Source organism: Musa acuminata, chromosome BXJ3-3, assembly GCF_036884655.1.
Source record: "Musa acuminata AAA Group cultivar baxijiao chromosome BXJ3-3, Cavendish_Baxijiao_AAA, whole genome shotgun sequence".
Taxonomy (NCBI): Eukaryota; Viridiplantae; Streptophyta; class Magnoliopsida; order Zingiberales; family Musaceae; genus Musa; species Musa acuminata.
Window position 1 is genome coordinate 28520211 of NC_088351.1, and position 15384 is coordinate 28535594.

Consider the following 15384-nt stretch of genomic DNA (forward strand, 5'->3'; position numbering starts at 1 on the left):
ACCGGAAGCGCGTTGGAAGACTCGTCGAAAGCTCGTTGGGAGATCACCGGAAGATTAGCCGAGAGTTGGTCGGGAGTTCGTCGGAAGACTCGCTGAGAAGTTCACCAGAGGATCGCCGAGTGAAAAGTTGACGTACCGGATCATGCTTGCCTTAATTGCAGTTAGAACGATAATTAGAGTTGATTTGGGAGGTAATCTCATCAACTCTGTTAGGGGCCAACTGGTCTCGGAGTTGGGCTGGTTTGGGTCGGATTCAAGGCTCAATTAGGATGTTGAATTCCTAGCTGGTGGTGGCACCGCCTAGAAAACAACATCTTAGGAATTCTGAGCGGTAGTACCGCCATAGCTCGGTCTCATAGCTCTGTCAGGCGATAGTATCACCTAGACTAAGCGATAGTACTATCCAGTGTCAGACTGCAGGCGGTAGTACCACCTAGTATTAGCGATGGTACCGTTAGTATCCCGAAAATCCGAGATGAGACACTTTTTTGCTCCAATTTTGAAGCCATTAGGGCCTATAAAAACTCCATCATTTTCTGTATGAAAGGGTGCGAAAGCTATTGGCATAATCTTAAGTTCTTAAGTCTTAAAGTATTATAAAAGTGAAGAGTTCTCCTCCTTCATCTCTTAATCTTATAACCATCCAAGAAGGAGGAGTGAGACTTGTAAGGGTTGTCTCCTAAACCTGGCAAAAGGAGAAAGAGCTGTAAAAGGTGGTTGACCTTCGCCTATTGAAGGAAGGACTTTAGTGGATGCTAGAGACCCTATCGGAGGAGGAATCTGAAAGTGGATGTAGGTCACATTGACCGAACCACTCTAAATTCTGGTTTACTTTTTATTTGTATAATTTACATTACTGCAAATATCCTTAATCCTCTCTTGCACTTTTATGAAAGCTTTCAAGTTCATAATCTCTCTGAAGCGGATTGAATCGAAACCATTTTCGTCGGAATCAGTTTTAAGCGAAACAAATATTTTTCTGAAATCGAGAAAGTTTTCCGCTATACTAATTCACCCCCTCTCTTAGTGCCGCTCTTGATCCTAGCAATTGGTATCCGAGCAAAGTTCACTCTCATTTGGTTTTAAACCCAAGAGAGATAGCATTTGCTGGCAACCTAGAGGGTCATTCAATTACACGTCTGCCCATGTTCAATAGGATGAATTACACATATTGGAAGAGTAGAATGGGGATCTTCCTAATTTCAATGGATTTCAAATTATGGAATATTATAGAAAATAGCTTTCAAAAGTCTTCTCTTCCAATGAACGGTTGGAATGAGTTGGAGAAGAAGACTTTCGCTTTAAACGCAAAGGCTATGAATACTTTGTTTTGTACCTTAGATAAAAACGAGTTTAATCGTGTATCTATTTGTGAAACCACCTTTAATATTTGGTACATACTCAAAGTGACTCATGAAGGCACTAGTAGAGTGAAGGAGTCAAAAATTAATCTTTTAGTGCATACTTATTAGTTGTTTCGAATGAAACCGAGTGAGGGCATTAGAGACATATACACCCGATTTACGGATGTCGTCAATGGTCTAAATGGACTTAGTAAAGGTTTTTCAGATTTTGAACTTGTTAATAAAATTTTAAGATCCTTTCCAAAGAGTTGGGACCTTAAAATTATGGCTATTTAATAGGTCAAAGACCTAAATAATTTTCCTCTCGAAGAATTAATTGGGTCACTAATGACCTATGAGATGACTTGTAAAGCTCATGAAGAGCTTGAGGACACCCTTCCAAAGAACATGAATGATATGACAGTAAAAATCTAAAATGATCACTTGAAAGAAAACTCAAGTGATGAGAACCTTGATGAAGACTTTGCACTCTTAACAAGAAAATTTAAAAAATTCATAAAAATGAAACTAAAAGTAAATTTGAACCCAAAAAAGATCAAATAATATACTACGAATGCAAGAAGCTAGGACATTACACGAGCGAATGTCTCCTAGCCAAGAAAAGGCAATTAAAAAAGAAGACTCTTAAAGAAACATGGGACGACTTAAGTGTATCCGAAGAGGAGTCTATCATCACCGAGCAAGTTGCTCACTATGCACTAATGGTCATTGAATATGAGGTAACAAGTTCATTTGATGCAAATTTATCTTTTGATGAATTATTAAGTGCTTTTCATGATTTTTTTAATGAATATAAATTAATTAATAAAAAATATAAATTATTAAAAAAGGAGCATGCTTCTCTTATTAGTGATTTAGATAAATTAAAGGTTGAGCATAATAATAGTTTAATTCCTTATACGAAATGTGATGAACTAAAAATACAAAACTTGCTACTCAAATAAATCTTAGAAAAATTTGAGGTTGGTAGCAAATTTTTGAACATGATCCTTGCCAATAAGAGTCATGTTTACAGGAGAAGTGGAATCGGATTTGTAAGTAGCTCTCACCAAAATCCAACCACCTTTGTTAAATGCCCGACCTTGCATGTTTCACCTCACACCAAATGCAACTTTTGTTGCAAACTCGGACATATTGCCTATAAATGTCCACTTAAAAGATATAGTCCACATAGATTGATTTGTGTTCCTAAACGAACCTCAAATGACTCAATGCAACATGATAAGATATGTAGATCGATTTTTAAGGCACTCAAGGCCAAATGGGTATCTAAAAATCATCTTTTTTTTAGAAAAATGTACCATCAGAAGCTAGAAGCAAGAGATGGATACCTTGATAGTGGATGCTTAAGGCATATGACTAGAGATTCATCTCAATTCTCTAAGCTCGCTAGCTTAGATGAAGGATATGTCACCTTTGGAGACAATAATAATGGTAAAATCATTGATAAATAAACCATAGGTAACAAATCATACTTTTTTTATTAAAGATGTGTTGTTGGTTGATGGCTTAAAGTATAACATCTTGAGCATTAGTCAATTGTGTGATAAATGATATATTGTTAAATTTGAAAATAATGCTTGCATTATTGAAAAACCATACAAAAACATATATATGATTACATTAAAATAAAATAATATATACATTATTAACATTAATGATCTTTACAATAAAATATGTTTTTCAGTCTTGAATGATAATGCTTGGCTTTGGCATAAGAGATTAGGTTATGCTAGCATGAAACTAATCTCTCAAATCTTATATAAAGAAATTATAAGAGGAATTCCTCACATAAAGTTCGTTAAAGATAATGTGTGTGATGCATGTCAACTAAGAAAATAAATAAAAGGTAGTTTCAAACCAAAGAATAAAAAAAAACACCTCTAGACCATTGCAATTGATCAATATGGACTTATTTGAACCAATTACTACATCAAGCCTAGGAGGTAGCAAATATGTCTTTGTTATTGTTGACGATTATTATAGATATACTTGGACTTACTTCTTAACACACAAAAATGATTGCTTTAGGTATTTCTCTAAGTTTTGTAAACTTATTCAAAATGAAAAATATTTTATGATTTCATCAATTCGAAGTAATCACGGTGATGAGTTTCAAAACTATGATTTTCAAGAATTTTATGAATCTAATGGATACAACCATAACTTCTCTACTCCAAGAAATCATCAACAAAATGAAGTAGTAGAAAGAAAGAATAAAAACTTACAAGAAATGACTAGAACCATATTAAACGAATATAGCCTACTCAAATATTTTTGGGATGAAGCCGTAAATACGACATGCTATCTTATGAATAAAGTTCTAGTGAGACCATTACTTTCCAAAACTCCTTATGAGTTATGGAACAACAAAAGGCTTAATGTTTCATACTTTAAAATTTTTGGGTGTAAATATTTTATTTTGAATAAAAAAAATACCTTAGGAAAGTTTGATGCAAAATCCGATTAGAAAATTTTTCTTAGTTATTCTTTTATTTCAAAGGCTTTTCGAATCTTCAATAAGAGAACTTTGTTTTTAATGAAATTTCTAAAGTTAAAAAAAATAATTTTGATGATGATCTTAAATTTGATGCTTTGAATTTAAATGAATTCTTTTCTCCATCTAGCAACTTGGATGCATCTTCATCTGAACCTTCTTTACCAAAGAAATGAAAGTATATATGAGATACATCGAAAGAGGTTCAAACTCGTTCTTCTCTTAAGAATTTTTGTGCCAACGCTGCTTTTCTCTCCCAAATTGAACCTAAATGCATTGACGAAGCCATGAAAGATGATTCATGGGTCATTGCAATGCAAGAAGAATTGAATCAATTTGAGAGAAATGAAGTATTAAAGCTTGTTTCTAGACCAAATGACCATTTAGTATTAAATGGGTCTTTAGAAACAAGTAAGATGAATTTGGTATCGTGGTTCGAAATAAGGCTAGATTAGTGGCCAAAGGTTTTAATCGTGAAGAAGATATCGATTATGAAGAAACCTTCATTCTTGTGGCACGATTAGAAGCCATAAGGATGCTCCTTGCCTATGCTAGTAGTAATAATTTTAAGTTATTTCAAATGGATGTTAAAAGTGCTTTTCTTAATGGCTTTATCTCCGAAGAAGTTTATGTTGAACAACCTCATGGATTTGAGAATGATAATATTCCTAATCATATGTTTGAATTGACTAAAGCTCTCTATGGATTGATACAAGCCCTATGGGCTTGGTACGAGAGACTTAGCTCATTTCCAATTCATAATAATTTCTCTAAAGATAAGGTCGATACTATATTATTTATTAAAAATTTTAAAAATAATTTTCTTATTGTTCAAATTTATATTGATGACATTAATTTTTTGTTCTATAAATGAATTCTTATGTGAATCATTTGCCAAAAGCATGAGTCTAGAATTTGAAATGAGCGATGGTACTGCTAGAGCTCGGTCTCCGAGCTCTGTCAGGCGATAGTACTACCCAGATTGAGCGATAGTACCGCCCAGTGTCACACTGCAGGCGGTTGTACCACATAGTAATGACGATGGTACCGCTAGTACCCTAAAAATCCGGGATGAGACACTTTTTGACTCCAATTTTGAAACCATTGAGGCTTATAAAAACCTCACACTTTTTACATGAAAGGGTGTGAAAGATATTAGCATAATCTTGAGTTCTTCAGTCTTAAAGTGTTATAAAAGTGAAGAGTTCTCCTTCTTTTCATCTCTTAGACTTATAACCTTCCAAGAAAGAGGAGTGAGACTTGTAAGGGTTGTCTCTCAAACCCGGCAAAAGGAGAAAGAACTGTAAAAGGTGATTAGCCTTCGCTTATTGAAAAAAGACCTTTAGTGGATGTTAGAGATCTCATCAGAGGAGGAATCCGAAAGTGGATGTAGGTCACATTGACCGAACCACTCTAAATTCTGGTTTGCTTTTCATTTGTGTAATTTACATCATTACAAATTTCCTTAATCCTATCTTACATTTTTACGAAAGCTTTCAAGTTCATAATCTCTCAGAAATGGATTGAATCGAAATCATTTTCGTCGGAATCAATTTTAATCGAAATAAATATTTTTTTGAAATCGAGAAAGTTTTTCGCTGTACTAATTCACCCCCCCCCCCCCCCCCCCCCCCAATCCTAACACCTTAAGAGTCACGTATTCACAAGGCTTTCTACTCCATGAAATAGAGAGATCACCGAGCTCGAAGCTGTGACATGAAGTTTGCAAGGCTTTCGTGTTAGAATTTTAAGGGTCATATATAATTAAATGTGTTAAGTGATTATTTTGATTAACTAAAAATAAAATAATCTAATTAAAATAAATTTATTTGAGTAAGTGATATAATTATTATGAAAATTAATTGTGTAGATACCATAAGTCATATTTCTAACTTAATGACGAGATAAGTTAAGAATATAAAATTCTTAAGGTATAATTATATATTCATCAATTATGAATATAATCATAATTGTAGATTCATCTGTTATGACTATAAATAAGATTATGGTCCCCGATTGCAGTATCTAATGAAGTTTCTCTTCACACGTCAATGAGAAATCCAAAATTCTTAAGGATACTCTGAAAGATTAAATAATCGATTAATTAAAAAAATATTCTAATTGATTCATTAGGTACGCTTCTGTATTAATATGTTTCTTAATTGATCTAAGATTTCATGCATATTATTATAGATTCAATAAAATTTATAAAAATATTAAAAAAAATCTTGTTTTGGATGTATAAAATATGTTTGAATCAAAATTCGGTTTTGATTCTATAAAACAATAGTTTGATTCATGATAGGAATATAAATTGTGAAATCAACGTTTCTTACTTGTAAAGGTCGATTTAGCTCAGAATATAAATTGTGAAATCCAGCGAAATGAGAGGAAGAACTCCCTTTTGCCGATCGTGGCATGTGGATATCAACGCTGAAATGATACGTCGGATCGATTCTTTTACAAGTCGTTATGTCGGATCCATCATGTGTGTTGTCGCTCTAATCCCAAGTGGATAGGGTACTTTGACTATAAATGTCTCTCCTCACTCTTCGAACCTTTTGAATTTTTGGCACTTCATTTCGAATTTCACATTTAGGCATCAAAGACATCGGGTTGAAAATATTTCGAGAGATCATGAGCTTTATCAATAGCTTTCCTCTAACTCAGCTCCTTGATACCTCAGACCGAGTCAACCTGCTTCCGCATAGAACTCGAACATAATCAAATCATTACTTTGAAGACAACATTTCTTAACATGTCGATTTTTACGAGCATGATGGATTCCGTTTTTGTAACACATGAAGCCCTTGCTCCTCCTCTGTTAAGTTAGAATGTCTTTTTAGGTATTTCGATCCAATCCTTTTTAGAATATTATCTTTAGCTTAATTAAGAATATTTAAATCCTCATTTATATATTATATGTTTACTAAAATAAGATTATTGATGTTGTGTTGGCTTTTCGAATCTATTGCATTTCCACACACGTAGGTGACTTCCAGCGACTAAATCAAACTGAAATTATAAAGATTACCTTCGTACAAACTCTTTTTTATATTACTAAAAATATAAAAATTAACTGAAATATAACCGACCAATTCTTTCTTTTTTATTCTTACTTGCTTCATTTAAAACGATTTCTTCGTGTTCTTTTTTTTTTTTTATCGTGGCTCACTCGAACCAATCTTTCTCACCACTTGATTTCATGAGCATGTTTTTGCTCAAATTTAGCTCAGAACTAACAAAGTAGTGGGAAGCATCACAGCCAATAGCTGCTGACTCAGAACAATCAGATTTCCAAAGGAAAAGAATGAAAGGCTTCTCTACTTATCCATAGAGTATGTACAAAGATTACACAGGTTTTGCAGCAGGCATAAGAAGCGTACCAGCAAAAGATGCGTCTCGAAGAGAATGAAGACTGCAACATTCCATAGTGGCTCAATCTCCTAGACTTCAAATAGCCCCAGATTCACCAATATCCAAACATATCCATGGCAGGTGGGTGGGCCATGGAAGACAAACCACAGCTTAGATTTTGTACAAGAATACAAACACTATCTTGTCTTCGATCACCTGCACAAAACAACAAATATAAGAAAAGAAACTTTTAGCTCCTTGTGGGAATCCGGGCTGCACAAAGTAGATTGAAAAAGGATGCTACATATCTACGGATCACATTGATGATCATCAACAGCAGCAGCAAAACATATTACATTATTCATGTTGTTATTGTTTTACAAGTTTATGAAATCTTTTGTCAAGTTTATGAGTATCCCTATAATCCCTTTTTGTTGTGATCGTTAGTCCTTCCGGCCACTTTTGGTCGACTGATACTCTTTTACTCAAAAAGTTACAAGCAAATGGTGATTGTCAATCCAAAATGAGAATAAGCAGAAAAAAATCATCCCATCATCATGGGTTGTACATGCTCTAAAGTCATCTAATTTATACATGTGGAGGCATCTTGATGTCAGGTGGAACTATACGAAATGTGTATTGCTTAATAGATACACTGAAGTAGCACTAACACAACCGATTTATAGAAAGCTTAAAGTTCCCATTTCAGCTAAAACCTAAAATTTCAACAAGATGCATAATATAAACATGTCATAAGAGGACAAAATACACCAAAAAAGAAAATGGAAAAAAAAGCCAACCTAAGTTTAACATATGACAATCACGGATTTGTGAAATTTGCAATCAAAACCCTACTATTTAGCATGAACACTAGCACAAGACACAAACATGGCATAATAAGAGTATGTTGCATATGGTGAGAAAGTCGGGCACAGTAAGAGAGTGACATGAAAAGTGAGTTATATATATATATATATATATATATATATATATATTGTGTGTATGTGTATATAGCTCTTATTTTATATAAGAAAATGTGAGTATAATTTAAAAACCCATATATAACTAACTTCTGAAAAATTTACCAGCAATTCTCACATATATCAACAACTAAAAAATAACTTTCAACATATACAACAAAAGAAAGAACATCTCATATACTGTAAGTCAGTAACTGATAAAGCAAAACCCAATAAAGCACGTTCAAAAACTCCACTATTTATAAGGCTTACTTGGGAACCGCAATCCAACTAGCCAAAGCTGACCTTCTGCTCTTCATATGCTTGGCTTATTTTTATCCTATTTATGACAGGATAGTTGCTTATGCAATTAAGGGGGGAAAGCAGAGCAAAGTCAGTTCAAAACAGTGTGATAAATACAAAAAATTGAAGGGTAGATCATTCAGCAATACCTAAAATTTTAAATGAGGTGCAAAAGGAGCTGGACAGGGAGATATTGTGTTATCTGGTAGCTGGTCTGTGAAATCAAAGATCGCACGCAGACAAGCATGAAGGATTTTCTTCTCTAACTTTACTAGCTGAACTGCAACCTGCTTTTTTGGGTTCAAATTGCAATCTGCCAACTGGTAATTATGTAATTACAACTTGCTCATTAGCACAAAACATGAATACTAGATCACAAGTATAAATTTTGAATTATCATTATTACCATAGCTTCATCCTCACTCAAGGTTGTAGGGTATGCAGCCAACCGAGCCTCAAAGTAAGCTGCAAGTTGGTCAAGGACTGCTCGCTCCATGCATGGGCTCAACTGTTATTAAGAAGTATTAAATGGCTATCACAACCATGGAACTCCACTCACGAGATACAACCATAAACTGCCTAAGCCACAGAAGAAGAAATAAACTTAATATGAAGCATACTTAGCACTGCACCACGTCGATTGAATTATTAAAAGATCAATTGCCCTGAATGCCAACTGATTTTCTATTAAATTACTTGCATCCATGATTGTCAATTTACATAGGAACCAAAAAATTAAATATAACCCTTGGGTACTAGAGAATGTAGTTTGTAAAATATGCATGCCATATTATTGATTCATCAAGTTCACTGAGAAAATAGTGAACTAGATTAAAAAACAGATGAAACTTTGCTACCACAAGGTCACATGACAGTGTTTCGCATGTCAACCTGAGTGACACTAAAAGATTGATTCAAAGCAACAACTTTGTTTTTGCATAAATTAGAATGGCTACTTGGCCACAAGTGACAGCAGCGAAAATCACATGCATATCTTTCACAAACAACTAGATACCCCTTCTTCAGACCAAGCAAGCATTCCTAACCTATAAAGACTTCCAGCAATCTGATAAACTTTTCAAGGACTATTAAATTTTTAGCACTGACCCTTGTCGAACACTATAATATAAATTTCAAGAAGAGATTAACCAGCCATAAAGACACAAATTACTAGGGTCTCGCAAACATTACTCATGGCTTATTTGTAGTACTTGTAAAAATATAAAATATTAGCAAGTAAAAGAAGACTCAATTAAGATCCTTGGATATAATCTTTCTATTAAACCATAGCCAAAACTTAAAACTGAATTGAATCCAAAGTGCATCAAAATTTCAACAACTCAACAATGACAAAATAAATATAATAGTAAGAATATGGGCAAGATTACAATATGCAATTAGCGAAGGTCAAAATACTTTAAGTTTATGTAGGTAGAAGTCAAATTCTGATGATGTACTCTGTAGAACTAGAGAAGATAGAAACTAGAAACTGATCAAGCTGAGAAAATAAAAATGGTTTTGGTGGTAGTGCAACAATAAAGAGTAAGTTGACTTGCGTTGGAGATGCCTCTTGCATAAACAAGAAGGAAACAAATACTTATAGAGCCAAACAAAAAAGATGTGTTGACCGTAAGACTTACAGGGATGTAGCTGGAGAATGGTGATTCATGCACTAAAAAATCAATCTCTCTCTTTTTCTTTTCTTTTCTTTTCTTTTTTTCTGTGTATGTTACCTAAGGCATCACAAAGGCATCTAAATCTTTATGGTTTTCAGATTAATTTAGACATATACAATCAACGCAACATCCTCAATATATAGCAGAATTCTAAAAAATGTATTAATGGTTTTTATTAATTTGTGAACAAACTGATTCACTAAAGTTAATTGGAAGGGCAGAGAAACATATACTGTCAAAGGTGAAAAGCACATAGATAAGATGAAAAGCTATGATATTCCCAGTTTATTCAAAAATAAATACCAAAGCTAAAATGAAAATGTTTAATTTCTATTAGTACATATTCTCTTACTGATTACTGACAATAAATTGATCAAGGCATTGCAAGTGAATTTGTTACCTGCACCTCGTGTGCAAAGCCTACCTATCTAGGATATCTACAAAATAAAGTTTTTATATCCATTAAACAGAGAATTGAATGGACATACAGGACATGTAGGGCCTTGAGAAGAAATGACAGAATTCATCTCTGCTGTATCTGAAATGTACCCTAATCGGAAGTATGGTAGCATTTCTGATATGGCTTCTTTTTCTCTACCCACATAGACCTGAAAAAAGAGGCAATTTATACTTGATCAAAAGAGTAATGAAAGTAAATTTAGACTTTTCTTACATGAAAAACTTGGACAGCCAACTTCCCGTTTCTTTGAGCTACCATTCTCTTTTCTTGGTATTGAGGATCTTCTGTATTTAGAGATGCCTAGAGTCCATGTTTGCGAGAAGATTAAACCAGTTAAGAGAATAAATATAAACTAGATGAGAGAACCCGGATTTCACCTCAATCACTATCCGATCATAGGGATTATCTTCATCAACAAAACCATAGTTAAGAAGCAACCGAGAATTTGGTTGTGGTCCACACCTATTCAATTTTGTTTAAGATGTCCATGAACAATATGTTGCATACATGCATGCAAAACTAGATATACAAAAGCACAGATAAGATGTAGATGACAGAACAATCACCAGAAACAACATATTACCACACAACAATTGGTTCCCCAGCTTTATATGGACGATCAACGACCAACTGAACAGCATCATCAACTGCAGTTAACATTGCTTTGCAATTGCTTTTGTAAGCCAATAATGGAGGCCCCAGAGGAACTAATGCAAATCTTCTGGCCAAACTTACATTCTGTTTCCAACAAAGTAAATAATAAAAAGGCAGTAAGGCATGGTGCAAAAGTCTGATGACATAATTTTAATTACTATCAAAGAAATATCATACATTTTTGCACAAAATAAATAATTTGTTCTCTCACACGATGATAAAAAGTCTGATACATTATGCTAAGACAATGAGATGGATAGACTAAAAGGATGATAAAGAATGCAATTTCAAGATGGTTGGGTCTAGAAAATTGCAAGAATTTTGAGTTCTCATTCTAAGAAATTTAACAAATGAAGATTTGTTCTATGTTTTATTTGGTGTGTTGCATTTTTAGAGGAAAAACTGAACGGAGTATTTTTATTTGTCAAGTCATTTATTATGTTTTCTTTTACTTCAGTTGCTTTACTTTCATGCTGCAACAACAACAACAACAAAACCGTAAGTCTCAACTGTTTGGGATCTGCAATGAATCTTTTGCCGCCATTGAGATATGTAAATAGTCATATGTTTAGTTAAGTTCAGACTTCTGAGTACTTCAATCTTTATTTATAATGATTTGAATGGTGATAATTCCTGAATATAACAATCATATGTTGATCAATCTTTCCTGTTCACTTTTTTCTTACTCCTGCATCCAGATAGCACAAGCAAATGTCCACTGAGTTCTTGCAGGTTCATCTCTCAGACCAATTTACTTATGCCTCAAATAATACAAAAAGGTCATACTGCAACGTTTTACCAATCTTGTGGCCACTCTTACATGTGGGCATGGAGATCAGCAAGACCATATGCTTGATGTTTGTACCCCACATGTATTGCAGGACATTATTAGCACAGGGCTGCAAATCAGGCACAAATCTATCATCTTATAAAAAGACATACTAATCAGTCGAGTCCAGATTCTTAATTAACCTAACAGCAAAGATATCAAACATAATGCTTTAGCCATATGCAAATTTGTATTTGCAAAAGAGTAGCAATGTATGCAACAACTACCTGTAAATGAACCACACATGACTGAACCGCAACAAATGCTTGCTTAAAAATCTCATATGGAAAAGCCTCTGTGGGTATGTCAAATGGGTATTGCTGCGTTCCAAGAAATTTGTGAGAAAATGAAAGTTTATCTTTTAAAAAAGCAAATTCAGAAATGTTCATGCAGTTTGAAAACACTGAAATGAAACCTTAAAAAGTGAGCCAGCCATGAACCAAACTGTGTCCAGCTCATTGTACTCTCGCTTTATTCCTTCTTCCCTTTCCAGAACTTCAGCCTGAATGATTAATTACCATGTGATCTTCTTTTACTGATTGTTAACAAAATTTGACACCTCCATAGTGGTTGTATGGATTTAAAGCTTTTAAAATCAAAACAAAGCAATTTTGCTATAGTTTAAAACAATTGAGCAGCTATTACCCTTGTATGACTGCCATCTAAGTAAGCCAATTCGGATTCAGACCAGAGAAGTGGTGATTCCACGGCTACCTGGCCTCTTCCTCGTTGGCGATCGAGCTCCCTGATGAATGGATACCAGAAGGACTTCTTTCCTTGCTTTTTCTCATACATTAGATAGAGTGCCAAGCAGGCTAATTCTGACAGTTTGTTTGTGGTCAACAGTTCGGCTGCAAAACCCAAAAATAATAGACTGATCCAGGTAGATAAAAGAATGAACAACATGAGAATTTTTGCAAAGTTGCAATACAATCAACATTTAAAAAATCAAGAAATAAATATACATAGAAAGCCATCTCTAACACAAATAATATTTGATAAAAATGAGATGCCACAAAATTGCATCTGGTATTATTTTTTTGCAAACAATCCATGGATTCTTTTTTTGCCCATGTTTATCAGTTTTCTGATACTACTTTTAGAGGTTTATTTAATATAACTAGAACCAAAGTGGCCATCAACAGGTATCCAATAAGCAGAGAATAGAAGTCATTATTACCAATTGTGTGGTCGTTTATTTAGGAACCTCATATGGCTAAAATTAAATCCTAAATTATGAAAACTAGTAAAAAAATATTTCTAAATTAATTAATTCCAAAAATCGTAGCTAAAATAATTTTTTGCACAATGATCGAGTTGAAAGACCACCAAATCCTCAATGTTCTCTTTTAGCTAATTGACAGAGAAAGGTACAAAAATTTTCCTGCCATTGCTAACTTTATCAAGACTAGGAACATGTGATAATTGATAAGGAGAAAGTTGAGACCTCGGACTATCCAAGAACTTTTCTAGTTTGAACAATGAAAAATAGGGAGTAACAATGAATTTTTCTAGCAGTAGCCTCATGCATTGAGCCCTTGTTTTATAAGAGGGCGACCCTTGCTTCAAAGATGAGGTTGATCATCTATGACAAAGGTGACCAAGGTTCAAGTCGCAAACATAGTCTCTCTACTCAATAGGGGAAAATTGTGTACATTCGTGCCCTAGACTCTGCATTAGCAGGAACCTTAGCACTGGACTGCCCTTTTTCCCAAAAGTATTCTTACTCATCCATCCACTTTTCATTGACCACTCCGCCTCTTTCAATGTACTTATCTAGCCTCAATATTGCACAAGCATATATTTATCAGAATATTTAGATCATCAAACATGTAGCCTTCCATTATCTTTGAAATATTCCCAGCAGTATGTCACGTTGTCCATCTATAGACCTCTCAGGAGGAGCCTAACATTTTGGATTCGTACATAAATTTTAGCAAAGAACAACATGATTATACATAAGTGTCAATTTCCCTTCGATTTACTATTTTATTAAGTAATTCACATACTCGAGGGATGTACAGTTCAAATCCTAGAAGAAACATAATATGTTTGAAAGCAAGACCAATAGAACATACATCCTCTTGCGGACTTACCGATCGTTTCGTTTCCTAACACTCTATCCAGCGTCACGACCAATGAGTTTGGCACCAGATAAGCAACATCCCCCGCCTGCCAAGAAAATCGAATCTCACCACCCAAAAAGAGGGAAAATGAAAGAAGCCAACAGACGCCGATCACAAAAACCCACAAACACTCACCTGCAGATTCTCACTAGCAGCGACATAATGAATCGGACGATGCTTCCCGTCGTGCGAATGCCTCTCCTTCAGAACGACCTTGCAAGGCGGCAATCCGTGACGGTGCAGCCAAGACTTGAGGTCCCCAGCCTCCGCCGCCTTCTCGCAGCGGAGGGCCTGCGAGCTCCCCTCCGATCCGGCGACCAGGGTGTCAGCGCCGCAGGCGAGGCACTGGTTCAAGCGACGGGTGGTTCGGAATGGGGCGCGTCGCCTCTGGATCCTGAGGCCGGGCAGACCGGAGAAAGGGCGAGGGGAAGGGGAGAGAAAGGGAGAGGAGACGCAGGGCCCGAGGAGGTGAGCGACGTCCATGGCGGACGAAGGTGGGGGTTAGGGTTAGTTCTTTTGGGATCGACGGCGGATGGTCGGCGGACAGAGGGCGAGAGAGAGAGAAGATGAAAGCCGAGTCGACGGCAAGGGCGGTGCGGGGGAAGAGAAGGATTGGGTGTGTGGAGATGAAGTGGATTTTTTGCTATATTATTACAAATATAGCCTTCCAAAGTTTGGAAAATAACGTATTTGCCCTTATGAATCTTAATATTACATTTGTGCATCCCATCCTTATCCAAAAAAGAAAAATCAGATTAACAATCTCTAATATGATGCATTTTATTGTTAATTGAATTATGATACTATTTAGTGTTTAAGAAGTGTCCGATCGATATACTCTTTCATCCTTCATTTATGCCAATACCAATTCAGATGTCCCATCAACTTATATATCAGCTAATAAAAACAAACGATTGATGTGATTGGTACGGTGACGCACAGATGATCCAAATATTTTTATGTCCTCGTATGAACCCTCGGATTGTCTGAGTCTCATATATTCTATCTCTTCAAAAGATATATCTTATTCGATCAAATTCTATATTTATAATTATTATAAAAATAATTTAAATTTTATTTTTTATTTTAAAAAGAAAAGAAAATTTAAAACCCCCAACGAAGGTGGCTGGCGAGGAGTAAGCAGTCCGAGCAACAGAGT

At 35.0% G+C, this 15384-nt stretch overlaps 1 protein-coding gene across 3 annotated transcripts; it reads right to left on the reverse strand.

The window, feature by feature from the left end:
- Positions 1-7155: 7155 nt before the first annotated feature.
- LOC135633960 (ribulose-1,5 bisphosphate carboxylase/oxygenase large subunit N-methyltransferase, chloroplastic-like) lies at positions 7156-14844 on the reverse strand. Of its 3 annotated transcripts, XM_065144003.1 has the most exons (13): positions 14361-14843; positions 14196-14271; positions 12745-12950; positions 12515-12601; positions 12327-12419; positions 11200-11354; positions 10994-11078; positions 10830-10916; positions 10645-10764; positions 8887-8988; positions 8630-8800; positions 8451-8538; positions 7156-7434 (listed from the first exon to the last, which is right to left on the reverse strand). In XM_065144003.1, exons 1-11 carry the CDS (start codon positions 14706-14708, stop codon positions 8630-8632), a joined length of 1530 nt encoding a protein of 509 aa, XP_065000075.1. In that variant the 5' UTR covers positions 14709-14843; the 3' UTR covers positions 7156-7434; positions 8451-8538. The 3 variants fall into 3 exon arrangements, with proteins under 3 accessions (XP_065000075.1, XP_065000076.1, XP_065000077.1); XM_065144004.1 differs by lacking the exons at positions 7156-7434; positions 8451-8538 and having other exon boundaries at positions 8629-8800; positions 14361-14844; XM_065144005.1 differs by lacking the exons at positions 7156-7434; positions 8451-8538; positions 8630-8800; positions 8887-8988 and adding an exon at positions 9021-9059 and having other exon boundaries at positions 14361-14844.
- Between the last annotated feature and the right edge of the window lie 540 nt (positions 14845-15384).

Bases quoted from the DNA above. Each gene is read 5' to 3' on its own strand.
- LOC135633960 (XM_065144003.1), bottom strand. From the start codon at position 14,708: ATGGACGTCGCTCACCTCCTCGGGCCCTGCGTCTCCTCTCCCTTTCTC. The intron at 14,272-14,360 runs GTGAGTGTTTGT...TTTTCTTGGCAG, and splicing joins CTGCTAGTGAGAATCTGCAG to GCGGGGGATGTTGCTTATCT. The intron at 8,801-8,886 runs GTAATAATGATA...CATAATTACCAG, and splicing joins TGAGTGAGGATGAAGCTATG to TTGGCAGATTGCAATTTGAA.